General features: G+C 42.8%; 1 protein-coding gene across 2 annotated transcripts in view; it reads left to right on the plus strand.

Moving 5' to 3' along the window:
• Window positions 1-25,776, plus strand: part of EPSTI1 (epithelial stromal interaction 1) — a 42,677-nt gene extending 16,901 nt beyond the window's left edge. The window contains exons 2-12 of one of the 2 annotated variants that reach the window (XM_079983671.1): window positions 1,898-1,956; window positions 3,249-3,332; window positions 5,521-5,594; window positions 6,101-6,184; window positions 7,686-7,759; window positions 17,075-17,168; window positions 17,330-17,413; window positions 18,661-18,734; window positions 20,095-20,197; window positions 22,677-22,725; window positions 25,345-25,776. In XM_079983671.1, coding sequence (XP_079839797.1) covers window positions 1,898-1,956; window positions 3,249-3,332; window positions 5,521-5,594; window positions 6,101-6,184; window positions 7,686-7,759; window positions 17,075-17,168; window positions 17,330-17,413; window positions 18,661-18,734; window positions 20,095-20,197; window positions 22,677-22,694 — 748 coding nt within the window. In that variant the 3' untranslated portion in view covers window positions 22,695-22,725; window positions 25,345-25,776. The remainder of the gene's footprint in view (window positions 1-1,897; window positions 1,957-3,248; window positions 3,333-5,520; window positions 5,595-6,100; window positions 6,185-7,685; window positions 7,760-17,074; window positions 17,169-17,329; window positions 17,414-18,660; window positions 18,735-20,094; window positions 20,198-22,676; window positions 22,726-25,344) is intronic. The other variant, XM_079983672.1, reaches the window with a different exon arrangement.
• The last annotated feature ends 662 nt before the right edge of the window (window positions 25,777-26,438 follow it).

A 26,438-nucleotide genomic window follows, 5' to 3' on the forward strand; every position in this document is an offset into this window, starting at 1 on the left:
TGAAATGAGAATCTGGCCAAGCTGTGACAGAGTTCTGCTACTGCACTTGGCAGCAGACATTACGATTATGATCTAGGAAGTTTTGTCCTGGGAAATAAAAATACATCCTTCCAACTTCAGAAGCGTCTGTAAGGACACATTCACCACTCTCCTTCCTCTGTAGCAGGGAGAAGGCAGCATAACTTCAGGTAGGGTGGAAAAAATTTGTATTCTGTGCGAAGTACAGTGGTGCCCCGCAAGACGAATGCCTCGCAAGACGGAAAACCCGCTAGACGAAAGGGTTTTCCGTTTTGGAGGTGCTTTGCAAAACAAATTTCCTACGGGCTTGCTTCGCAAGACGAAAATGTCTTGCGAGTTCCTGCGGGGTTTTTTTCCTCCCCCCCCCCTTTTTCCCAAGCCGCTAAGCCGCTTATCAGCTGATCCGCTAAGCCGATAAGCCGCTTAACAACTCATCCGCTAAGCTGCTTAACAGCTGATCCGCTAAGCTGCTTATCAGCTCATCCGCTAAGCCGCTTATCAGCTGATCCGCTAAGCCGCTAATAGCGCTAATCCGCTAAGCCGCTAATGGGCTTGCTTCGCAAGACGAAAAAACCGCAAGACAAAGAGACTCGCGGAATGGATTCTTTTCGTCTTGCGAGGCACCACTGTAACAGAGAGGTTAGAATAGGTAAGGAAGCAAATAGAAGCACTAGGGCAGCCATTCTGAAAATGCTTAAGTTCATATTTCTTCTGATAAATACTAATTAAAAGAAATATGAACTAACTATTTATACATTGCTTACTATAATTATTTATAGCCCGTGCTTCAGGATAATGCTATCAAGGCAGTATACAATTAAATTGATCCCAAGTGAGACTTTTATCTTTTCTTTAAGGCTTCTCTTTCTGGAGTTTTCTTTCAGATTTATTTCGCTTCATACGTTTCGGGAGAGAAGCAGCTGTGTCTTTTCATAGCTGGCAAAATGAAACTACGGGTGGTATTCAGATGTGGCTGTGTACACATTAATGGCTTAAAAGTTGAAGTAATTTACCAACTTCCTCCCTCTGCCATTTCAATTCACATTTGCCCTTTGCTGTACACACCAGAGAGGGGTCGGGGATGTCTTCACCAAGAAGCGTTACCTGCTTGGTTTTCCTGCCCCTGCAATGCACACACACAAAGAACCCCTGTTCGTGAAGGTATTGCCTGTGAATGCTCATTCATCTGAATGTGCACAATGATTCTCTCAAATGCACACACCAGATTCAACATGAGAATGTGGCCCAGCTTTTCTAGTTGCATTGAAGCAGGTTTGAAGAAAAACAAATACCAGTGGTTATCTAGAACTCCAGCCCTTCAGATGTTTTGAGACTACAATTCCCATCATCCCTGACCACTGGTCCTGTTAGCTAAGGATGGTGGGAATTGTAGTTCCGAAACATGTGGAGGGCCAAAGTTTGCCTATGTCTGATCTAGAAACTACAAAATCGGTATGGATTGTAGGTAACGTGTAAATATGACTTCAAAAATAGTGGGAGTGCACTGGATAGCAATGTGTACTCTATGTGTACCCATGTTTTTACTCAGAGGAGACCCATTGAAATTAATGAGCATGACTAAGTTATGCCCATTAATTCCAGTAATTCTACAATGAGTAAAACATTGGTTTTTTACTCTTATGAAATATGGTTGCCATCTTCCACAGCAACCATCACCATTATTTTCCATTGAGGGGAAAGACTGGATCTGTGCAAGAAATAGTTTTGGAGGGTGGCATATGAATGCCCTTGTCTCAAATGAAATAAATACAACTAAAAATCTACAACAATCTAAAGACACATCTAGTGAATACTAGATAGTAATGTATTTTCTCTCTCTCCCTCCCGTGTCTCTTTTTCCAACCTGCAACCTCTCTAGTCTGGGTGCCTTTGCTGTGATTCCTCCAAATCCATTACGGCGGAATCAGTTACAGAAAAGTAAGTACGTGATCCTGTTGACGAACCTCTTCATAGCGTATCAGTTCCTGGATTGTATGTTGCCTTTGTGGGCAGGAATAGATGCTTGCTCACAAGTCTTCCATCTTCCTGACAAGGCCCAAGAAGAGGAAGGGTGTCGCTAATCTAGAAAGTTGCAGATGATGTATGAAAGCACCTCAAACCATCTGGGCTAGATTAGTAAATGGTAACAGTTTTATGCTTCAGTTTTAACAAAGTGCACCTCCTAATTGGTGTGCTCAATAGCTTTTATCGGGACACGGATGGCGCTGTGGTCTAAACCACTGAGCCTCTTGGGCTTGCCGATCAGAAGGTCGCAGTTCGAATCCCACTGACGGGGTGAGCTCCCGTTGCTCGGTCCCAACTCCTGTCAACATAGCAGTTTAAAAGCACGTTAAAGTGCAAGTAGATAAATAGGTACCGCTCCAGTGGGAAGGTAAATGGCGTTTCCATGTGCTGCTCTGGTTTCGGTGTTCCGTTGTGCCAGAAGCAGCTTAGTCATGCTGGCCACATGACCCGGAAAAACTGTTTGCGGACAAACACCGGCTCCCTTGTTCTGTAAAGCGAGATGAGTGCCGCAACCCAGAGTCGTATGCGACTGGACTTAACTGTCAGGGATCCTTTACCTTTACCTTTTTATAGCTTTTCTCAGCTAGAAAATATTTTTATTGGGCAACTCATACGTTTTTAAAGTATAAACAAACATACAGACTTTGCAATTCAATTGCACATGGGTGGATCCGATGAGATCTTTCCGTTCTGTCTTGAAAGTATTATGAGGACTATAACCTCACTTCTGCATTTTGTGTATCCACTGAAACATTGTCTGAATTGGATCTCACTCCTTTCACTTCTGCAAGACCTCTGCCCCTGTGGTCAGGGTACCATGACCAACTTCAGCTATTACAGTGAAATCCTACAAATGTGTCGTTGGAAGCAAGCCTACACCTTGCAAGTGGCCTTAAAGTTCACTCTTGCAAATTATAGTGCCCTGTAGAAGTCATGGGTGTCGATGGGTGGCAGAGCCTTGCTCTCCAGGGCCGGCCCACCCATGAGGCAAGTTGGGGTGACTGCCTCAAGTGGCAGAAGCCCCTGTGGGCACCTTGCCACCAGTGTGGTGACACATTCCCATTTTGCCTCAAGCAACACTTGAATCCACCAAGTGACCACTGACACTAACCTTGTGAGACACGCGGGGGCCATTTATTTTCAGCCTGGCCTGATAACTTTTCCTTGGAGTATTTTGACTCTTTGCTTCACTTACCATATTTCAGTTGCTACCAAAGAGTTGGAAGACCTGGAGAAATGGAAGGAACGGCACAGGCCGGGGCTAATTACCTTGACACCCCAGAAACTGGGTAAGCGAACAAGGGGGGGAAAGGGAAATACATTTCAGATGCTGTGTTTTTCTTAGCTTATTTTGAAGAATTGTGAGAATAAAAACTTCCTCTCTTTGGGGAAATGGAAACTTCAGTGGCCAGATCATCAGGCTTCTATAACTTTGAAACTTTATATCACATACTTGGTAACCTTGAACAAATAGTGTAAGAATTCCCATAATTATTGAAATATTCCATGTCCACAGCTGACACCCAGGCAGGCAGCTCCAGTGTCTAGCTGATCTACAGAGCCAGGGATAAAAGCAAATAAGATCACAGAACTCGTTGTCTTTTCCATAATGGAGTCCCAAGCAATAACTAGCATGAGTTTATAAATAGTTTGTGCCTGAAAAGCTTGATTGGAACTGTTTATCACTTTGCGTTAAGTGATTGTGGCCATGTTAGCATTTTGCCCTGAGTCAACCATATAATGTACTTCATAAACGTACCTGGAATATCAAAATTTCACTATTGAATAGCTTGAATAAACTGACGGAAGTGATGGAAAATAGCAATGATGTGTTGAGTAGAGGCAGAAGCCCAGAATATCTGCTTCAAACATTGACTAAGCAATAGTCGGGTTGCTTCCACACGAGAGTTCTTCAGTGCTGCAGAGGCATTCTGCTGGAAGCAGAATTTAATACTGTATAGTGCTACATTATGCCTCCTGGAACCTTCATTTCCATTAGCAGTGTCCTTTCTCATGCCTAGGGACGTGGGTAGCACTGTGGGTAAACCACAGAGCCTAGGGCTTGCCGATGAGAAGGTCGGCGGTTCGAATCCCCACGACAGGGTGAGCTCCCGTTGCTCGGTCCCTGCTCCTGCCAACCTAGCAGTTCGAAAGCATGTCAAAGTGCAAGATGATAAATAGGTACTGCTCCGGCGGGACGGTAAACGGTGTTTCCGTGCACTGCTCTGGTTTGCCAGAAGCTGTGCGCCGGCTCCCTCGGCCAATAAAGTGAGATGAGTGCCGCAACCCCAGAGTTGGTCACGACTTGACCTAATGGTCAGGTCCCTTTACCTTTACTTCTCATGCCCAAGATCTACGCCAGGGATAGCCTGAAGTGAAGGACATGAGGCAGGAGTTGATAATGCAGGTGAGCTCTGCACAGGTGAGCTGCAAGCAAGCTGCCGGCCAGCTCTGTGGAGGCTCCTTTTATTGACACAATATGCAAACCCAGGCACATCTTCCAGGATCGTGGGGTGGTACAAAGTTATTTTGGCACCTGTTTCCACCGCGTCATTTTCCCCTTGCAAAATGTATGACGAAAGAGACAAAGGTCTCAGAGACAAAGGTTACAGACAGGACACCACAGACTACTGAGACCGCAAAAGGTTAGACAGAAGGTATGATGTTCAGACAGCTGTGGCTTTATCTGTGAAGGGCAGTGTGCCCCGCACCCCAAGGTCACGCGTGCAGGCAGGCTGAGGCTGAGGCTGAGGCTGAGGCTTCCTGCGGGTGGGGAGTGTGCTCCGCACACTGCGATCATCCCTACAGTGGCCAGCTCTCAAGAGACTGCGATCTACTCACAGAGTTAAAAATTGGCAGTGATCAACCCCATTTTGGGGGGTGCAGGGCAAAAATGTTGAGCTTTTTTTAAGGGGAGCGAAAGTTTCTGAGCTTCTTTGGGGGGGGGGGGGTGATCTACCTGTAGGACATGCCTGATTTATGCCATTCAACAAAGGCCTCTTCCAGCATTAAGGAAAAATTCTGTCTTTAATGTTTACTTGTTTTACTGGTGGAGGTGGGTGGGTAGTGGTGAATAGCCTCTGCCATGGACATCCTTCAAAACTTCCCCAGTGTCTGTCCTGGGGTGGGGCATGCAAAAACTGGGGAAGGGAAAAAGGCAAGAAACTCAGAAATAAAAAGTAATCGCCTTGCAGATGAATACAGGGTTAAACATCATCTCCTTCTCCCAAACTAGCGGATAGCGCTATGTAGAAAATAAAATATATTGTCCTAGGTGGTGTTTTGTCTCCCTGTTGACTTTCACTGGGGATGTCCTGGATACGCCCCTGCATCTGCAAGTTTTTTTTTTGTAGCCATAACCATTGTGTCAGCAATGAATCCCTCAGCTAGCATACACTGTAGTTTAATGGTGCCTCTGATAATGGCATTATGTTGAGAGTGAACGTCAGAACAGATGATGCATTTTTGTATTTGTAGGTGGAAGAAAATCGGAGGCCGAAGTGAGGCAGAAACAGCAACTTGAGCACATTCAATCTAAATACCAGCAAAAGGTCAGGCAGGATGCGACTGTCAGTTCCTTGGTCACAGCATGGAACCAGGAGATGAATTTGTTGCTTTACCATAACTTTTTAAATTTTTTTTTGTAAAGGAAACAAGTGCATGGAAAAACTGGTCACAAGAGGATAAAATTCTGAAGCAGAAATTTCTGAACTCAATGATTATCCTTTAATTTTTATTTTACAAGATTCCTTAACTGCTGTTTACCACAAGGTCCCAGGGTTTGTCTGTGTCTGTTAAAAAACAAATAAAGCTGTTACAGCCATAAAATACTCTATTTACTCGAATCTAGTGCTCACCATTTTTTGGTCAAATTACGTTGCGAAAATTAAGGTGCACATTGGATTCGATAGCACATTTACATTCACTGGCAAATACTTTTTTTGGTTTCGAGGTTCTGTTTGTCAGTTTCCTCCCTGAAATGTGAGAAGGGTAAAAGTTAGCTTGCAGGTGTCTGGTCTGTAAAGTGACAGAACTTTCTGTCTCTCTCTCCTTGTAGCTGAAGAAAGAAGAATATGAAAGACGCAAAAGAGAAGCTGAAGAAGCTGACATTTTAAAAATGAAAATGATCCAGAGAAAGAAAGTAAGAAGACCCACTCAGGCCATTTTAACATTCCCCCCCCCCCTCGTGTACACCTTGCAAATGGACGTGTGGGTGTGCCCTTCAAACAAACTGATGCTACTTGATAGAAATATAGTTGTAATTACTTGCCAGGACGCGGGTGGCGCTGTGGTCTAAACCACTGAGCCTAGGGCTTGCCGATCAGAAGGTTTGCGGTTCAAATCCCTGCGATGGGGTGAGCTCCCATTGCTCGGTCCCTGCTCCTGCCCACCTAGCAGTTCGAAAGCACATCAGAGTGCAAGTAGATAAATAGGTACCGATCTGGCGGGAAGGTAAACGGCATTTCTGTGTGCTGCTCTGGTTCGCCGGCTCCCTTGGCCAATAAAGCGAGATGAGCGCCGCAACCCCAGAGTCACCCGCGACTGGACCTAACAGTCAAGTAATTTTTGATATAACTGTAAAAACTACTCTGAAAATTTATTATTCCAAAAATGAAACCTTCCTCTGGTTGTAAATATTAAGATTATACCAGCAAGAATGAGTCTTTCTGTAAAAAAAGAAAAAGAAACAAGATTTAAATCAAGTCTTACTAATGATTTAAATCGTGATTTAAATCAAATCCACCCTGGAAGAAAGTCAACTTAAACCATGGTTTATGACTCGGGGAAGATCCCTAAAGTAACCATAGTTAAGATTAACCATGGTTTTGCATTTGACCAGAATATCAAACCATTATTAATTGAAAAGATAAGCCAAAGCTTCCAATATCCTCAGCTGACAGAGGGAAGGAAGGATCTATACTAAACCATCAGCGCTGAGTCCAAAGCTGACCAGCATCCCACAAAAGGCTAGGAATGAAACCCTGGTACTTTTAATGAGGTTGCCCCTTGTGAATTGTGTCAGGGGGTGGGGGAATAAGTCACTGCTACACTTGTACATTTTTTCATTGTCCTGTGTGTCTGGTTTTAAACAGGCCCTCAAATGAGAGCAGGTATAATAGTTAGCATCTGCTATGGAGCCTGCTAGGCTACTCATAAGTTTGAGATTTAAGAATAAAACAGAGAAGAAGCCATGTATGCCACCCCGAGCCTATTGAGGGAAGGGCAGGATAAAAATGCATGAAATAAATGAAATATATTAACTAGTACAGTGGTACCTCGGATTACATACGCTTCAGGTTACACACTCTGCTAACCCAGAAATAGTGCTTCAGGATAAGAACAGAAATTGGGCTCCGGTGGCGCGGCGGCAGCAGGAGGCCCCATTAGCTAAAGTGGTGCTTCAGGTTAAGAACAGTTTCAGGTTAAGAACGGACCTCCAGAATAAATTAAGTACTTAACCTGAGGTACCACTGTAATAAGGGACAAGAAGATTGCAGAAAAATACAGCTGCAGAGAATCAAGATTAACTTTATATCTTTGGACCTTCTCTCGGCATGTGTGTGTTTAGCTTCTGGGTGACCTCTGTTAATTATTTTTTACCTGCTGAGATGACACCTTGTTTTGATGCTTTCCTATTATAGGCCAACAAGCTTGAAGAAAAACAAAGGCAACAAGAATGGCAAAGACATTGGATGTTTGCTGAAGACCACCGCTTGTAAGTTGAGCTTTGCCTTCAGCCTGAGAGGTGATGCTTTGTCCACCAATTCCTGATAACAAGCAAACAATATCCTTCAGTTCTTTTTCTTTTTTTTTAAAATATACTTTTTATTAATTTTTACATATTAGTTATCATTCATACAACAGAACTTCACATCTTATACAATCTTTTTGGACTTCCATCAGCCCCTCTGATGGTCTTCCGTTCTTATCACTTATTCTGCATTTCTTAAGTTCCTATTGCCTTTAATTATCTTAACTAACAGTCCCCCTCGTTACCTCCCCCCCCCCGCAATATTTCAAATAATCCACCTTACAAAACTACTTGCAAACCTACAAGCGTAATATGATCATCACAATTACTCTCCAAATAGTCCGTAAATTTATGCCAGTCTTCTGTGAATCTCTGGTCCCACAGATTTCAAATTCTTCCTGTTAATTTATCTAATTCTGCATAGTCCATCAGTTTCATCCTCCATTCTTCTTTTGTCGGTAATTCTTCTTGTTTCCAATTTTGTGCCAGTAATATTCTTGCTGCCGTCATTGCATATAGAAATAATTTACAGCCCTTTCTTTTTATATCATCTCCTACAATGCCAAGTAAAAATGCTTCTGTTTTTTTTTTGTTTTTTTATAAAAAATTTTATTAAGAGTTTTGATAATACAATAAAGAAAAAAAGACAGAATAAACAGAAAACATCGAAAGAATAAAACAAACATAAGATTTTACATCTTGTAATAACCATCTTTTCTTCATTTTTCCCTTTTGGACTTCCTCACATCTCTCGCTCCTACATTCCAAGTTAATAAAACTTTAGCCAGCAACTTATCACCTTATTTTCATTCTTATTGTACACAATTCCAATATTTTATCCCTAACTTTGAATATTTTTATCAAAATCCTGAATACCTAATTTTAACATGATATTCATTCAAAATTTATCTTTCTCATGAAATTCACTCATTCTCATAATCTTTTCCTCTAACTTTATGGTGCCCTGTTGTTTTCAAATCTCTCATCCTTCTTAACACTCATATAATTTACAATGTTTTTGAAGATAGTCCTTAAATTTCTTCCAATCCTCCTCCACTGCTTCTTCTCCCAGGTCTCGGATTCTGCCGGTCATTTCTGCTAATTCCATGTAGTCCATCAGTTGCATCTGCCATTCTTCCAACGTAGGCAAATCTTGGGTTTTCCAATGTTTGGCGACAAGTATCCTTGCTGCTGTTGTTGCATACATAAATAATGTTTGGTCCTTCTTTAACACCCTCTGGCCAACAATGCCCAAAAGGAAGGCCTCTGGTTTCTTAGGAAAGGTATACTTAAAAACCTTTTTCAGCTCATTATATATCATTTCCCAGAAGGCCTTAACCCTAGGGCAAGTCCACCAGAGGTGAAAGAATGTTCCTTCAGTTTCCTTGCATTTCCAACACTTGTTATCTGGCAGGTGATATATTTTAGCTAGCTTGACTGGGGTCATGTACCACCTATATATCATTTTCATAATATTTTCTTTCAAGGCATTACATGCCGTAAACTTCATACCGGTAGTCCATAACTTTTCCCAGTCAGCAAACATAATATTATACCCAATATCCTGTGCCCATTTTATCATAGCTGATTTAACCATTTCATCCTGTATGTTCCACCTCAGCAGCAAGTTATACATTCTTGAAAGTAATTTAGTCTTAGGTTCTAACAGTTCTGTTTCCAATTTCGATTTTTCCACTTGGAATCCTAACTTTTTATCCAATTTAAAAGCCTCTTTAATCTGAGCGTAATGTAACCAATCTCGCACTTTATCTTTAAGTTTCTCCATACCCTGCAATCTCCAATTGTCTCCATCTCTTTCTAAGTAAAAATGCTTCTGGTTTCTTAATAAAAATATCCTTCAGTTCTGGCAGTGTCCTTTTGGATTCAGGCTGAACAGTCCCTTCCCCTTTTCCTTGTTGCATGACATTTCATTTGATGCAGTGAGGTGTGTGACCTACTGTTCTCATTCAGGGTAGGCTAGCTTCTATAAAGCATGGATCACCATACGGTTCCTGTCGACACAATGGCACCTGAGGTCTTGCCCAGTTCCTATGAAGGCTCTGACCCCACATCTGCTCCCTGGTCCCTTGATGATGAGGTGGGGAAGATCGTTAGCTTTTTAATAGAGCGGAAGGGGGAAGTTGGAAGAGTGACATTCTTTCCTGCTTCCTCTTTCAGTTCTATGTGCTTTTCAAGGCTTAGATTAATTTTACAGGATCTGATTTCTCAGTAAAAGGTAAAGGTACCCCTGCCCGTACGGGCCAGTCTTGACAGACTCTGGGGTTGTGCGCCCATCTCACTTAAGAGGCCAGGGGCCAGCGCTGTCCGGAGACACTTCCGGGTCACGTGGCCAGCGTGACATCGCTGCTCTGGCAAGCCAGAGCCGCACACGGAAATGCCGTTTACCTTCCCGCTGGTAAGCGGTCCCTATTTATCTACTTGCACCCGGAGGTGCTTTCGAACTGCTAGGTTGGCAGGCGCTGGGACCGAGCAGCGGGAGCACACCCCGCCGCAGGGATTCGAACCGCCGACCTTTCGATCGGCAAGCCCTAGGCACTGAGGCTTTAACCCACAGCGCCACCTGCATCCCAGATTTCTCAGTATCCCCTGCTATAAATAAATAGTTGCAAACTAACACAAGGCATCAGAAAGGTAGCTATGTCCTCTTTCAGAATCTTGGAAGTGGATAAAAGGGTCCTTGAAGTTTATGATGGACAGAGTGCAGTACTGCATTTTTTTAGTAAGATAAGAAAGGTAAGGTCATTGCCAGGCCCTTGGGGTGGTTCGTCTACAGTCCCTGAACAGGTCGAGATGTGTTTTAGCTTATTATTTTCAAGGTTATTTCTTCTGACACTAAAGCAGGTTCTCAATTTTTGAACTGTATCCAGCTTGTGGAATAAATTACACATTTTAAAAATTACTGCACTACCGAAACATTTTTTTAAAAAAATATTGGGAAATATTCAGAAGAGAGAGTTATAGACTTAATCCATATGAATATATAATCGGAGACTGCTGCAACAGAAAAACCATCCAGGACCTGTCTCTGAATATAAAATGCCATTCATTACTCAGAATTATCAAACCTATTACCAACAAATAAAAGTTGATCATTGAAGAGCATTCTTTGTTAAGAACTCCATAAACAAAAATAAAAATCTGTCTAATTATAAACATGAATCAAACTTAATTTTAATAATATGACTGTCCCGTTAGGGTAATAAAATCAAAGGGAACGTTTGAGAATTGTTCTAATATTAAAACAGATTCTCATCCCATTAGATGGAGCAGTTTCTTCACTCACTGTAAATTTCTATTTTAGCTACAGCAAATAAACAGTTCTCCCTATTTGTAGGAATCAGACTAAGAATCAAGGGCAGATGTCTTTTTGCAAAGAGGTTTTGATGATTAAGAGATACAAGCCTGATAGATTCACAGGTGACCTCTTTTGAATATTCCAAATGGGCTCCCAAAGGGTGTTGGCAGCAAATTGCATCTTTAATTATGAAACCATGTTGCCAAAGGACTTGAATTTTTCAGTAACTCCGCTGTCCTCAAAAGTCATTTGCCTCTTGGCAATATCACAATAAATCTGGAAATGTTGGGGGTTGCATTTGTGTAATTTTAATAGGTGTAAGTGTCCGCTATAGAACACCTTAAAATCTTGTTCCCTAAGAGCAGTGACTATACATAGAGTGCTTAACTTCCTCATTGGAAACAAGTTTCTGCATTTGTTAAAGTTAGTCCTTTCTCAGTCATTTTCCAATAGAAAAATTCAGGGGCATGTGTGGAGAGGAGAATGCAGGCCAGTTCCATTGCACAGCTAAAACTCCTTGCACTAGGGGAAGTGTCTAGTTGGATAGCAATACAGTGGATAGTTGGATAGTCAATACAGTGATACCTCGCAAGACGAATGTCTCGTAAGACGAAAAACTAGCAAAACGAAAGAGTTTTTCGTTTTTTGAGTTGCTTCGCAAGATGGATTTCCCTATGGGCTTGCTTCGCAAGACGAAAATGTCTTGCAAGTTTGTTTCCTTTGTCTTGCAAGTTTGTTTCCTTTTTCTTAAAACCGTGCATTCACTTCGAGGAGCAACTCATAGCACGCGGTGTGGTAGCCTTTTTTGAGGTTTTTGAAGACTTTGGTGATTTTTGAAGCTTTTCCAAAGTCCGTGCTTCGCAAGATGAAAAAATCGCAAGACGAAAAAACTCGCGGAACGAATTAATTTCGTCTTGCGAGGCACCACTGTAGTGTGAATCCACTGCAAATGGAAATATCAGTTTGTTTCCCCTGTATGGCAGAGGTCCTTTTCAGAAGTACTAGATGTGGTGTTCAAGCTGTCTCTTGCAGTATGGCAGGAGGCAGAGGGTCCCTATAACTCCCCAGCTGCTGTGTATGTTTAATATTCTGCTGACCATCTGGTTTTAGTAGAACTTTGCCAAAATATCACAAGGGTCTGTTGTCTTCGGGGGGCCACTAGGTGGCGCATCGGAAGATGGCTGACAATAACATCTCTCCGACCCACACGAGGTAATTTGGAGGCTATGATGGGGGTAATTAGCCTCCTTAACCCCCCCAGGATTATGGGGGGGACGGCCCTTGCCTGCTGTGCCCTATACCACCCCCGAATTTGTGGGGGCACTAGGCACAAAGCCCTCCTGTGGGATTTTCGGCACTCCTCAACGCCGTCCCCGATTCGCGCCGCTGGTTGCAATGATCTTTAAAAGAAATAATTTGGACATGATTAATTGCACATACATCAAGGAAAAAGGGGAGTAAATACTGCTGACAGAAGAGATCTCTGATAACAAGACAACATTAAAATACGAGAAGAACGTCAAGATACGGTAATGACTGAGGGGGGAGGGGGGGAAACCTGCCTCTACCTTTTTATGTGATTTAACAAGAATCCCCCTCCCCTAATGAGTCAGAAATTAAGGACTTAAGCTGTGGATTTAAGGCTGTGTGGAGATAAACTTTCGATCCAAAGCAATGTTTCAAGATGAAGCTGGAAAGCTAAGAGTTTTGGAGTGACGCAGTCAGGAAAAAATGCCGTTCGCCATTTTGTGAGGCATTGTGGGAGCTCTTGAGTCTGGGAGGAGAAAGAGAGAAATAGAAATAGTCCTCGGTGGGACTTAAGAGCGACAAATGCCAAAATTTACGATGGATAAAGTGATGTTATCTACGAAGGAGATATATGGAAACCATCTGGACTTAGTGAAGGAACGAGAAATCCACACAGGATTATTACACTTGCTATCGGCTTAAGGAGACTAACAGAAGAGATCGTAAAGGAAAAAGAGAAACTATACGAACAAGATATGATGTGGCAACACCAAGATAAGACTGGATAGAATTATGAACTTTGTTTGGACTGATTGGGACTGATTTGGACATTAACGCAGTAATAAGAAGATGATCTGAATTCCCCTTTGGATCTTGAAGTATGGGTTCCCCCAACAAAATTTAAAAATTTGGCTTTGTAATTCGGAATTTATATGATGTGATTTAATTTGATGTGATTGGCCAGTTAATAAAAATTATTTTTTTTTAAAAAAAAGGGTCTGTTGTCTTCAAATGTAGGATATGAACCTTGCCAATGGAGACCTTTTAAAATTGTCTATCCACGTAACTATTCCGTGTTGTAGAATCAATTACCTACAATTTAAAATAGGAATGCCTTAGGAGCAGGGCTTTTTTTCATCCGGAGCTCGCAGGAGCTCAGCTCCAGCACCTCTCAGGTGGGTGCTGTTGCCATTCTAAGAGAACAAGGGAGGAGTTCGTGATGACTTCTGGCACCTCTTTTTCGGGAGAAATAGCCTTTGGAGGAGGAATGGAACCATTGCCTATCTCGCTGCTTTGCGGCTGTTGCTAAACGGCTGAAAACCCATTTCCTCCCCTGAAGCCCTCTCATTGTGTCAGCACTTTAAACCTTTCTAAGTAGGTCTGCTTGCTGCTATGCCCAGTATTGTTTTTGCCACGATTATTTGGGCATGGGCAAGTATTGATGGCTAACCAGCAGAAAACGAGGCTCCTGTAGGCAACCTCTTGAGCATCATAATGAAGGCAGTTTGAATGCCTGTGAGGGCCCTTTCTAATTGTACCCATTAATCTGCCCATTCAAGATGGCTGAAAATGTAGAAGCAGATTGCCCACACAGATGGGGAACCCAGGATGGCTTGCATGAGTCAAAACCCCTGCAATATACACTTCATGGCTGTAATTTCCCATGCGCTATGGGATTTATGTCAACTGTTTCAAAATAATAAATGAAATCTCGATGCCTGAAATTGCCTCCAGCAACACACTAATAGGTTGGTGTAAAAAGAAGGTAGGCAGGCAGAGAAGCCAAGTCTGCCAGCCAAGAAAGATACATGAAATAACATTAAGGTATTGGCAATAAAAAAAGCTGATTGGAAAAGTTAATGAGAACTGAAATAAGATGATGCCATGAAATTTTCTATTGATCTTTTTCTGCCTCCTTGCTATCAAGGAAAATAAGGTTAGATTACCAGATACTTGCACCGTTTATCAAAATTCTATCTCTCTGTGTATTCATTCCACTCTTGAGGGGAGAGATAAATGAGTGTTGGGCACTGATCAAGTTTAGTGACTTGATCTCCATCTTCAGGTTCTGTGAAGGGCCAGATGAATTATTTTGGGGGTTTAGAGAAAATCAAAATAATAAGTTTTTTTAAAAAGCATCCTGTTAAGTACTGAAGTTATCGCCCTGGGCCAGCAGGCGGATACTGTAGATAGTTTTCACTCAGGTCCACATATGCAAATAAGGGATTGAAAGTGACGTTCAGTGATTGGCTAGTTACAGAAAATGGTTACTGTTGCGTTCTAGTGGAGCTCTATATAAACAGGCTGGCTGAACCCTTCAGTTCAGTTCAGTTCTGGCCTGTGAATAAACAAGAGCTGTTTGAAGAATCGCTGTGTCGTCTGATATGTTCACCCACAACACATCCCTTATAAGAAATGAAAGCAGGACATTGTTCTGACAATGAGTCAACAATTCTGTCACCTCCCTAGGATATGATGAAAATGAGAGAGCAGAATCTCGTTGGTAAACTGGAGACATCTCAGCCTAGATCTCTAAATGACTTCACTCAGCTGTTTCATGTAGATGTTCTTGCTGAGATTTGTTCTCCACCCCCCCCCCCAAACTGGAGTTACCTGAGCATGGTCAGAAAAAGAAGCCCTCTGTGTTGCATTGCTTCCCAATTCATTTTCAGGAACTTGATAGCTAACAAGCAAATGTCAAATGAGGCTACATTTTAATGTTTTAATGTTCTATTTTAATTTTGTTTTTAAGTTGTAATCATTCAACTTGTTTTTATTATTGCTTGTAAGCCGCTCTGAGCCCGGCCTTGGCTGGGGAGGTAAAGGTAAAGGTAAAGGTACCCCTGCCCGTACGGGCCAGTCTTGACAGACTCTGGGGTTGTGCGCCCATCTCACTTAAGAGGCCAGGGGCCAGCGCTGTCCGGAGACACTTCCGGGTCACGTGACCAGCGTGACATCGCTGCTCTGGCCAGAGCCGCACACGGAAACGCCGTTTATCTTCCCGCTAGTAAGCGGTCCCTATTTATCTACTTGCACCCGAGGGTGCTTTCGAACTGCTAGGTTGGCAGGCGCTGGGACCGAACGACGGGAGCGCACCCTGCCGCAGGGATTCGAACCGCCGACCTTTCGATCGGTAAGCCCTAGTCGCTGAGGCTTTTACCCACAGCGCCACCTGCGTCCCTTTGGCTGGGTAGGGCGGGGTATAAATAAAAAATTATTATTATTATTATTATTAAGTTGTCTTGTAACCATTGTACGCCTTTAAGCCTTTGTGGGCAATGTTTTATGCATAGCCCCCCAGAATCTGTCTTCCAAATACTGCAGGAGTTTTGATTACACCTCTTTTGCAGCATTTAGTTAATTTTGGGTGGTATTCAACTCAGTTATGTCTATAAATTTGAATCGGTTGACTAAATTGTATTCATTTTAGTTATGGCCATCTTTCTCAAAATTGCCCTTGGAATATAATTCAAGGATGATATAAAAATTCATTTTTTATTTCTCTTGTGACTGAGCAACAGGAAAGCCACCCAGCTTAGTCTGCCACAACTTTAACTAACTTTAGACGAGCAGGTTTGGATGAAACGCAAGACATTTGCAGCTGCACGTCCTATGTTTTCTGTGGTTGAGTGTGAGGAATATAATTCTGCTTCTGCTACATCCAAGATGGAAAAACACCTTAGATACGTGGCTCCACATGTTTTAGTATGGCTCATGATAGCTTGCATTCAAACTGTCCTTGACCCATTTTAAGAGGTAATTCAAAATAGAACAGACTGTTTAGATGGATCACAGAAATGGGAAGGTGGGAGAACCTGTGAGAATTTTCAGGCTATTGGACAAAATGAATTGACTTGTTTAGAGACAAGTGGAAACTACTGTCTGCTGAATAGCAGAGTGGAGAGAATGGAGAACAGGACTTACTCGGTATCCAATGGGTCCTTCTGGTTCAGTATGTAATCCAAATGCAGGTGTGTGGTTGTCTGGCTGTAAGCTCGAGAGCAAAACTTGGTTCAGCTTATGGTTTTCTAGAGCAGTGTTTCTCAACCTGTGGGTCCCCAGATGTTGTTGGACTACAACTCCCATCATTCCTAGCCAGCATGACCAGTAGTCAGGGATGATGGGAGTTGTAGTCCAACAACATCTGGGGACCCACAGGTTGAGAACTGCTGGTCTAGAGTGAGACAAACCATGAGGCTGGCTTCAAATGGCGTGCTAAGCCAAACTATGGTTTAGCTCATAGCTGCTGCAGCAGCAGCAGGACTGGGGGAAGAGCACAGCTCCGGTGTGGTCATGCTAAACCATGGTTTGGCTTAGTGTTACATGCAGACCAGCTCAGCATGAGAGAAGTTAGCTGGAGAAGAGAGATTTGGGTTGAGAAATCAGAGTGGTTTCTACATGGCTGGGATAGAAAGAACAAGGAACAGACTATATTGTAATTTTATGTTGTGAACTGCCCTGAGATTGATGGATGATGGGTGATATACAACTTTAATAAATAATAATAAAACACCTTGCTGACAGCTAAGTAAGCCGTTCTCTTTTGTAATCGGCTATTTTCTTTGGCATCCTACTTTCTGGGCTCTTTCTGATCTTTAGTTCTGCTTGCTATTTCTTGGTCCTCTTGCAGATCTAGCTACAATCCAGGGTCTGATAAAATGCATAATCCTAACACCCTGAAAACTCTGACGGCCATATTTGTATCCATCTTACAGAAAAAACGCTGAATTGTTGCACAGATTGGATGCAAGCCCATTCAACAGAACACCTTGTCCAACGAACCACCATAACCTCCAGCCTACCGCCTGGGTAAATGCTTTGCGTGAATTTCTTTTGTTTAGCAAGTATGGATCGTCCTTTCTGTTTTGAAAAGCGTAAGGCTTGCAAATTACATAAACATGGTGTCAAGGTCTAAATTCTAGATAGTTATTAATGTATATCTTTTTTGCACATTATTTACTTTGCAACAGACCAGGAGCCAGTCATACAAGCAAATGCAAAGAGAAGAAGAAAACAGGAAACTCCAGCAGATGAAGGAAGAGCAGCGAAGAAAGGTGAAGAACAGCAGCAATCATAGAACAAGCTTTTTCCATAGCTTATTCTACAGCTGTTCCCTTGTTTTGCCCCACAGCGTCTTAAAGATGAACAAATTTATGATGGCATAAGCTTTCGTGGATTTTGTGGAGTCCACTTCATTAAATGCAGGAAATAGTCTCCAGAATTGCAGGTGTAAACCTGGTTGGAGAGGTTTGCAAACAGTGAGGTAACAGGGATAACGTCGAAGGATCCTTGTGGAGCAAGCTTCAAACACTGTACAGTGGTACCTCGGGTTACATACGCTTCAGGTTACAGCCTCCGCTAACCCAGAAATAGTGCTTCAGGTTAAGAACTTTGCTTCAGGATGAGAACAGAAATCGTGCTCCTGCAGCACGGCGGCAGCGGGAGGCCCCATTAGCTAAAGTAGTGCTTCAGGTTAAGAACAGTTTCAGGTTAAGTATGGACCTCCGGAACGAATTAAGTACTTAACCCGAGGTACCACTGTATAGAGGACATCTTGGGGATCTGTTTTCCAACTATGATGTTTTTAATTTGTTAATTAAATTTGTATACTGCCCATCCTCTGAAGATCGCAGAGTGGTTCACAACACAGAAATACAAAATGAGAACACAGAATACATAACAAAACAAAAACAAGCTAATAACGGCCGCCTCCCACAAACAAATTTATAAGGCTATAGAATGTTAGTTAGCCAAAGGCCTGGTTATAGAGGAATGTTTTTGCCCGGCACCTAAAGATATGTAATGAAGGTCCCAGGCAAGACTACACTTTTAAAGGTATTATCTGCCAAGCTTTTTAAAAAAGAAAAAAGAAATGTGGTTAGTGTTGCACATATAACCAAGCCTAGTTAAAACCAAGGTCTAGTTTTGCTTCCGGGAGAAAACATCGATTTGCATACTTTTACCGCATTTTTGAAATCCAGAGGTGTTTACTTCTTGTATTGGAGGGCAAGTGCAGAGTTCCATACCATAGAATTACAACTGTTTCCCCTAAAGTTTTTACTCTGCCTGGAGCATTGGATGATCCCTCCTTCCAGGGAAGCCAATGCTTCTGTGACAGTTGAGAACACTAATTTTCATACCAGTGATAACTTAACAATAGTGGAACCGGTTGTGTTGGTGTGGCTTGGCAGGGCCTTTGATAGTGAAGTATAATGCTGGTTTATTATCACAGGATAATTGCCTATTGCGTTCTGCATGACTGTTAAATGTTAACTTACAGTTTTTTGCTTTTTATTGTCAGGCTGAATTGTTGGAACTTAAGAAAAGGGAAGAGGAGAGAATAAGAATGAAAGCGCATCAGAATGAGCAGAGGAGGTAAAATTAGTGGAAGGAAGCCTGTGACTTGTCATGTGAAACATTTTTTAGGTTTGAATTCAGATGCCAGTTTTTATGTATGCTTCATGTAAAATGACAATTGGTTATAGTTCTGTAGAGCACAGGAGTGCTTTGTGGACCAAAGAGCAGGGTATAAATGTTGTTGTTTTAAAATCTTCTGAATAAGCTGCATTAATCTTTTTCCCATACCAAAGCTTCCAAGCCTTTTGCCGTGTCTCATGTGAAGTGCGTAGGAAATCTGGTGGAATGCATTGCCCAAAAATGTCTTATCACTTTTATTCTAAACAAATATAATGGGTCCCTCTGTTGTAAACAAAGATTGCCCTTTTCCCTTATGGGGTATCCAAGAGCCCATATAGAGTCCTTACATAGGTTCCCCATTGGTAGGAGAAAATAACAGAGGCCAACCAGAGAATATTGAGAAGCAAAGCAGCTAGCAAGCTTGATCTTTATTGATCTGTTGCAACAGGGTGCTCCCCTCTCACCCAGGAAAGGAGGAGGACCCAGAAAAATGGCATGCAAGGCCTTATAAAGACTTTTGAAATTCTGATCTTGTAGATCAAGACCACCCCCAGAAACATCTACATACATCACAGAAAAAGGCGGTCTAAACAGAAATTTAAATGTTGTTTTTCTCTTGTCCTTGTTTATCTCCTGTCTGGCAGGTTACTTGATTGGATTGCCTGAGGAGCCTGGCCATTCTTTTGTAGTGAGAAATACTTAGTTCCTGGGCCAGGTCACAGGCTCACACCCTATTCAAACACAGACAGGATTTGTGAAGGAAAAGACAATGGGGAGGCTTTTCCACTTTGACCATGCAGAGAAAACATTTGATCAGTTTAGGAATCAAAATGGTTCCAGGTTGGTCTTCCTGTGCTGATCTATGTATGTGCGGTTATGAACATTACCATATATCTAAGACCATAAAATTCCTATCACACCTCCCAGCTATATTTCTTGACTCCGAAGGAGACTTAAGTGTTTAATCTTTTGGTTTTCATTTAAGTTAAGAGAATTCATGCAACTAACTTAAGCAGTGCTTCATATTACAGTGTACCACTGGATTTTTAAAAATCAGGTTCTGCATTGATTTTTTAAAAAAGCAAGGTTGGGTAATCAGTGAGTATCAAAAGCCCTATTGTAAAAAGTTGCCATTCTAGCCTTGGAAAATGAGGAAGCTAGGGTTTTTAATCGAATATTGTCTTCAGGCTCAAAAGTTACCTGCACAATTGGCTGTTGTCATGAAAAGCAAAGCAAATTTCTATACTGAATTCAATTTCATAATCTCTGCCTTTTGCAAGATTCTGTTAATGTTCATTTCCTCATTTCTATTTCTAAGGGTGAATAATGACTTTCTGGACAGACTACAAAACAATAGTCAGCCAGGTGGCGTGTACCAATCTGGATGTCTTGGGAATATGCCTTTTATTGCTGACAGCTGGGTAAGTAACAAACCTCATATTTCAAAATCCTGAAGAAGAAAAACAGTGAGGTGTTTTTAAAAAGTCACGCTACCTGAATAGCCTGTGTTAGTAATGTTCACTGTCTGGTGTGGGCATGGAGCCAGGCTGATGAATATAAATTCAACAATCGCTTTCAAGGAGAAAGGAATCGGGACTTAAAACAAGCTTATCTAAACACAAAATGACAGCTGCCCACTTCTGCAGAGTTTAGATTGCCTTGAATGTTCTGTTTTATCACTCCTTCTGTATACCACAACAGAAAGGGATCTTGAGAAAATGTGTTTATCTGCGGAGGCAGAAATAATAGCTCATATATAAGCATGGCAAGCAATACAGTCTGTTCAACCTCTAAATATAAAATGTTTAGAAGTTGTTTAAGGGAGGAGCATTTGGTGCTCTACTATCACAGCTTCTGCTGTTTTCACCTGCTCTGAGTAGTACAGACTGGTTTTTTTGGGGGGGGCAGAAGAAGTACCTTTGACCATGTGGTGGGCTGGACTATATTTTGGGGAAAAAATGAAGGAATTCCTGTGCCCCACAAATAACCCAGAGATGCATTTTAAACAAAAGCACACATTCTGCTCATGTAAAAACACCAGGCAGGCCCGACAAATAACCCAGAGATACATTTTAAATAAAAGGACACATTCTACTCATGTAAAAACACGCTGATTCCCGGACCGTCTGTGGGCCGGATTGAGAAGGTGATTGGGCCACATCTAGCCCATGAGCTAGATTGCCTACCCCTGGTATAAAGGAATGCACACACTTGAACGCTGAGGGTTAACTGACTGCAAACTTTCTGCCGAGAGATTGAAGGAATCAGCAGGCGGGCTGCAGGTTTAACTGACCTTACAGCATTGTTAGCAATGGGATTGACTTTGCTGTCCCTGTGGATTGAAAGCTGTTGAGTTGTTGTTTCTGTATCACTGCTGCAGGAAGTAAAGAACAAGTATAAGCACCAGATATTGGAGAATTTTAGATAAAAGGTTTTTTTGCAGCATTTTTGTTGTTGTTTAGTCGTTTAGTCGTGTCCGACTCTTTGTGATCCCATGGACCAGAGCACGCCAGGCACTCCTGTCTTCCACTGCCTCCCGCAGTTTGGTCAAACTCATGCTGGTAGCTTCGAGAACACTGTCCAACCATCTCATCCTCTGTCGTCCCCTTCTCCTTGTGCCCTCCATCTTTCCCAACATCAGGGTCTTTTCCAGGGAGTCTTCTCTTCTCATGAGGTGGCCAAAGTATTGGCGCTTTTGCAACATATTAGGAGACAATTAAAAAATACACTCATGACCTAAGAAAATCACAGAACCCTGAGACAAGTGAACACAATCCTAGTATTTGGGTGGTAAAAATTAGTGTTTGGGGAGATAATCGGACCGGAAAGGCAGCGGAATGTCTGGAGGTTGTCTAAGCAGAACCAGGATGGGCGAGAAAAGCCACCAAGCAGCAGCAACTTTGTCTGATTTTATTCTTCTTTACAAAGTCTGCTTCGCTGCGTCAACTTGTTCCACTCCCGGTTCTTTCTCCAGTCTCTTCCCCTCTTCTCCTCCGGCTGCCTGGCCGTCCTGCGGCAGGACTTGCTTTTAGAGGCAGGCACCAAATTGCGCAGAGAACTCTCACAAAAGATGGAATCTCCCTCCTTGGAGGTTTTTAAGCAGAGTTTGGGCATGTTGAATTTGATAGCACTGTAGTCACTGCTCCCACTTGGTTGAACAATATCTTCCATTTCTTGCCAGGTCCTGAGTGCCGCTTAATCTTAAATCCAGGGTTTCTGGCCCTTTGCTTGGTTTCACGGCCTATTGTTCTGTTGTTGTTGTTTAGTCATTTAGTCATGTCCGACTCTTCGTGACCCTATGGACCAGAGCACGCCAGGCACTCCTGTCTTCCACTGCCTCCCCCTTCTCCTTGTGCCCTCCATCTTTCCCAACATCAGGGTCTTTTCCAGGGAGTCTTCTCTTCTCATGAGGTGGCCAAAGTATTGGAGCCTCAGCGTCACGATCTGTCCTTCCAGTGAGCACTCAGGGCTGATTTCCTTCAGAATGGATAGGTTTGATCTTCTTGCAGTCCATGGGACTCTCAACAGTCTCCTCCAGCACCAGAATTCTGGGATTTCTAGCTTGTTGGAGTCTATGTCCTCTTTGTTGCACACCCTTCCCTGGCTCTCCAGTGCAGTTTGCATCCAGAGATAACCATGATCCATTGGTTCTCCCCATTCCACCAGGTTTCGGTCATGCCTTCCAGATCTCTGCACTCCTTTAAAACCATACACCCCAATTCAGCTGCGCTGGTTCAGGGGTATCCAGTATTAGCGCACATGCATTTTACTCTGTAGCATTTTGACCTCTTCCGTATTGTTTCCTTGCAACTTTGATTCCCCCTACCCCCCCCCCCTTTGTAACTAGTTGTTGTGCCACAACATAAGAATGTACTAATATATCATGATTTTTTATAACAGCCTGAACATTTCCAGTAAAAATTGATCTACAGAACCCAAACTACAGACGGTAAGTGGGGGCTTTTTCCTCCTCTCAAAATGGAACTAGATTTGTATTAAAACATTACGCTGGCTGCCTGAATTTCATATATGTTGATGCGGGTGGCACTGTGGGTTAAACCACAGAGCCTAGGACTTGCCGATCAGAAGGTCGGCGGTTCGAATCCCCGCGACAGGGTGAGCTCCCGTTGCTCGGTCCCAGCTCCTGCCAACCTAGCAGTTCAAAAGCACGTCAAAGTGCAAGTAAATAAATAGGTACCGCTGCGGCGGGAAGGTGAACGGCGTTTCCGTGCGCTGCTCTGGTTCGCCAGAAGCGGCTTAGTCATGCCGGCCACATGACCCGGAAGTTGTACGCTGGCTCCCTTGGCCAATAAAGTGAGATGAGCGCCGCAACCCCAGAGTCGGCCACGACTGGACCTAATGGTATATAGAAGTTAGGCAGCTTGCCTCCAGGTATGTGAATGAGAGGTGTTCTTACAGGTATACGGCTTTGCTGTATGGGCTTGCAGGCCTACACTTGTTGCCAACAATACTGCCCTGTATGCAGGAACTCATACAGCTTATTCACACTTACGGTTGTCCCGTGACTTCTTCTATTTGTCCCGTAAACTCAGTGTTTGCTGCTGAATTGGAAAAGGCCTCAATCCGCAGAAAACCCATGTCGGAGACGCAGTGGCGCTGCCCCTCTCTGATGCCACGGTCCTCACCCAGCAGCCAAATACAGGCTCCAGTGGGTGAATGTCCCCTCGTATCTCCCGGGCAGCAAGCAGGGGACCTGGATCAAGGGGAATAATAGTCCTGCTCTGTTCTGCCTTGTTCAGACCACACCTGGAATCCCGTGTTCTGTTCTGGGCACCACAATTTAAGGAGGATATTGACAAGCGGGAAGGTGTGCAGAGGAGGGCAACCAAGATGACCAAGGGTCTGGAAACGGAGACTTGATGAGGGATGGTTGAGGGAACTGGGTATGCTTAGCCTAGAGGCGAGGAGACTGAGACGAGATAGGATAGTCATCTTCAAATATCTAAAAGGGCTGCCACATGGAGGATGGAGCAAGCTTGATTTCTCCTGCTCCAGAGGGTTGGAGTCGAACCAATGGCTTAAAGTTACAAGACAGGAGATTCTGACTAATTATCGAGAAGAACTTTCTGACAGCAAGAGCTGTTCAGCAGTGGAACAGTCTCCCTCGGAAGGTGGTGGACTCCTTCCTTAGAAGTTTTAAAGCAAAAGTTGGGTGGGCATCTGTCAGGGATGCTTTAGTCAGGATTTTATTTAAATCACTAATCAGTAAGACTTGATTTAAATCAATTTTACAGAAAGGTTCAACCTTGCTGGCATCCTCTGAATATTTACAATCAGCTGAAACCTTCATTTTTGGAATAATAAACTTTCAGAGTAGTTTTTGCAGTTATATCAAAAATTACTGATTTGACTATACGATCAGAAATACATAGACAGATAATTAGGAAGTTCTTGTTTATTATTTGGACAGCTTTCCTGCTGTACTTTATTGGAAGGAGAAAAATAATTGTTTCCTTAATAACAGTTTAAACAATTTATTTAACTAAAATAATAACATTATAGGATATGTGTCCAGGTTTGTTAACTGATGTGGTTAAACGAGTGTGGATGAGCCTTAACAGCCAGGAGGGTTCAAGGATGCAGAGGAGGAGAAGCCCAGGTCTTAAAATGGACGCACTGCCACAGTTTTCATTTATCAGAGAGAGGAAGCATACATTGCTGTTGATCAACCGTAGATTTTGGAGTTCTTTCTTTTTACTTTTTTCAACAATAGACTTTGGACCAATACAGGTACAGTGGTACCTTGGTTTGCAATAGTTTTGGATTACCACTGTTTTGGATTACAACCACGTCAAACACAGAAGTGTGTGTCCCTTTTTTTGTATTACAACCCATATTGTTGTTGTTGTTGTTGTTGTTGTTGTTGTTAAGGTAAAGGGACCCCTGACCATTAGGTCCAGTCGTGACCGACTCTGGGGTTGCGGTTCTCATCTCGCGTTATTGGCCAAGGGAGCTGGCGTACAGCTTCCGGGTCATGTGGCCAGCATGACTAAGCCACTTCTGGCGAACCAGAGCAGCACACGGAAACACCGTTTACCTTCCCGCCGGAGCGGTACCTATTTATCTACTTGCACTTTGACGTGCTTTTGAACTGCTAGGTGGGCAGGAGCAGGGACTGAACAACGGGAGCTCACCCCGTCGCAGGGATTCGAATCGCCAACCTTCTGATCGGCAAGTTCTAGGCTCTGTGGTTTAACCCACAGCGCCACCCGCGTCCCAATTATTATTATTGCAACCCCCCCTTTTTTTGAGGCCCCATTGGCGAAAGCGTGCCTTGGGTTACAACCTGTTTTGGTTTACAACCAGACCACCGGAACGGATTATGATTGTAACCCAAGGTACCACTGTACTTTGGTGCCTTATATTTAGTATGAAATACATTTTGAATTATATGTTTCTTCTGCTGTCCTTTGACTAGAAAGGGTATTATATACTTCTCCCATCTCAAACATGGAAAGCTTCAAGCTCCCCCCCCCCCCCATTCAGCTCAATAGCTTTAGGTTTTTTTTCTGAACACGGTAGCACTAATTCCAACTTCATCTTACAGGATTCCAGCCATATTATCTTGGAAAAATTATCTTGGAAAAAGCTTCAGGGATCTATTCTTCCTCCGCCCGCACATCTCTCATCGCTTTTTTTTTTTAGCCTTGCTGGTTTGACCTGCTGTCTTTTCTCTCCAGCTTATGAGTATTTCAAGCTATTGATTATGGTGCTGCTATTAAATCTCAAAGAAATTGTTTCTCTCACAGCTTGTCTTGCTTGTTGTGGCAGTTTTTCATCTCTCAGAAGTTTTATGTCCATTTACTCTTGACTAGCACACCATCTGAGCTGCAAAAACCTGGCAGCTCCGACATGTGTGCACATGCTCATTTTTAATGTTCCTGAGAGAAAAAGTAATTTTTATACTGTGTGTTGTAACTGGTTTTAATTTGAAACTCCTCTAATGTGCAAAAACATAATAAAATATTACATAAATAAATTAACAGTGCCATGGCCATTTGTACCACCTGATACCTTTTTGATGTTTTGTGTCTTGTTGGGGAAAACCTTAGAAGAACTCCAGCCGTCCTATGGGAAAAACAATACTGGACAAATGTTGTGAGAAAGCTTAAATAGCTGATAGAAATATTGTTAGGTTATTTAAGAAATAGAGAACTATAAATACAGGGGAGAAGAATTTAGATGATGTAATAGCTAAGATACCTCAAGCTGAGGTATAAAAAAACATAATAAAACAGTAGACATTAAAAAGCGCCCCTATTCAGGGCTGCCTTCAGATGTCTTCTAAAGTTTATATAGTTGCTCTTCTCCTTAACATCTGCTGGGAGGGTGTTCCACAGGGAGGACGCCACTACAGAGAAGGCCACCTCTGCCTGGTTCTCTATAGCTTCACTTCTCACAGTGAGGGAACCATCAGAAGACCCTTGGTAGATGACCTCAGTGTCCAGGTTGAGTGATGGGGGTATAGAGATGCTCCTTGAGGTATGGTGGGCTGAGGCCATTTAGGGCATTAAAAGTCAGTACCAACACTTTGAATTGTACTTTGAAATGTACTGAGAGCCAGTGAAGATCCTTTAGGACTGGTGTTACACGGTCCCAGTGTCCACTCCCAGTCACCAATCTAGCTGCTGCATTTTGGAT

The sequence above is a fragment of the Podarcis cretensis genome (assembly GCF_951804945.1).
Source record: "Podarcis cretensis genome assembly, chromosome: 7".
Classification (NCBI taxonomy): domain Eukaryota; kingdom Metazoa; phylum Chordata; class Lepidosauria; order Squamata; family Lacertidae; genus Podarcis; species Podarcis cretensis.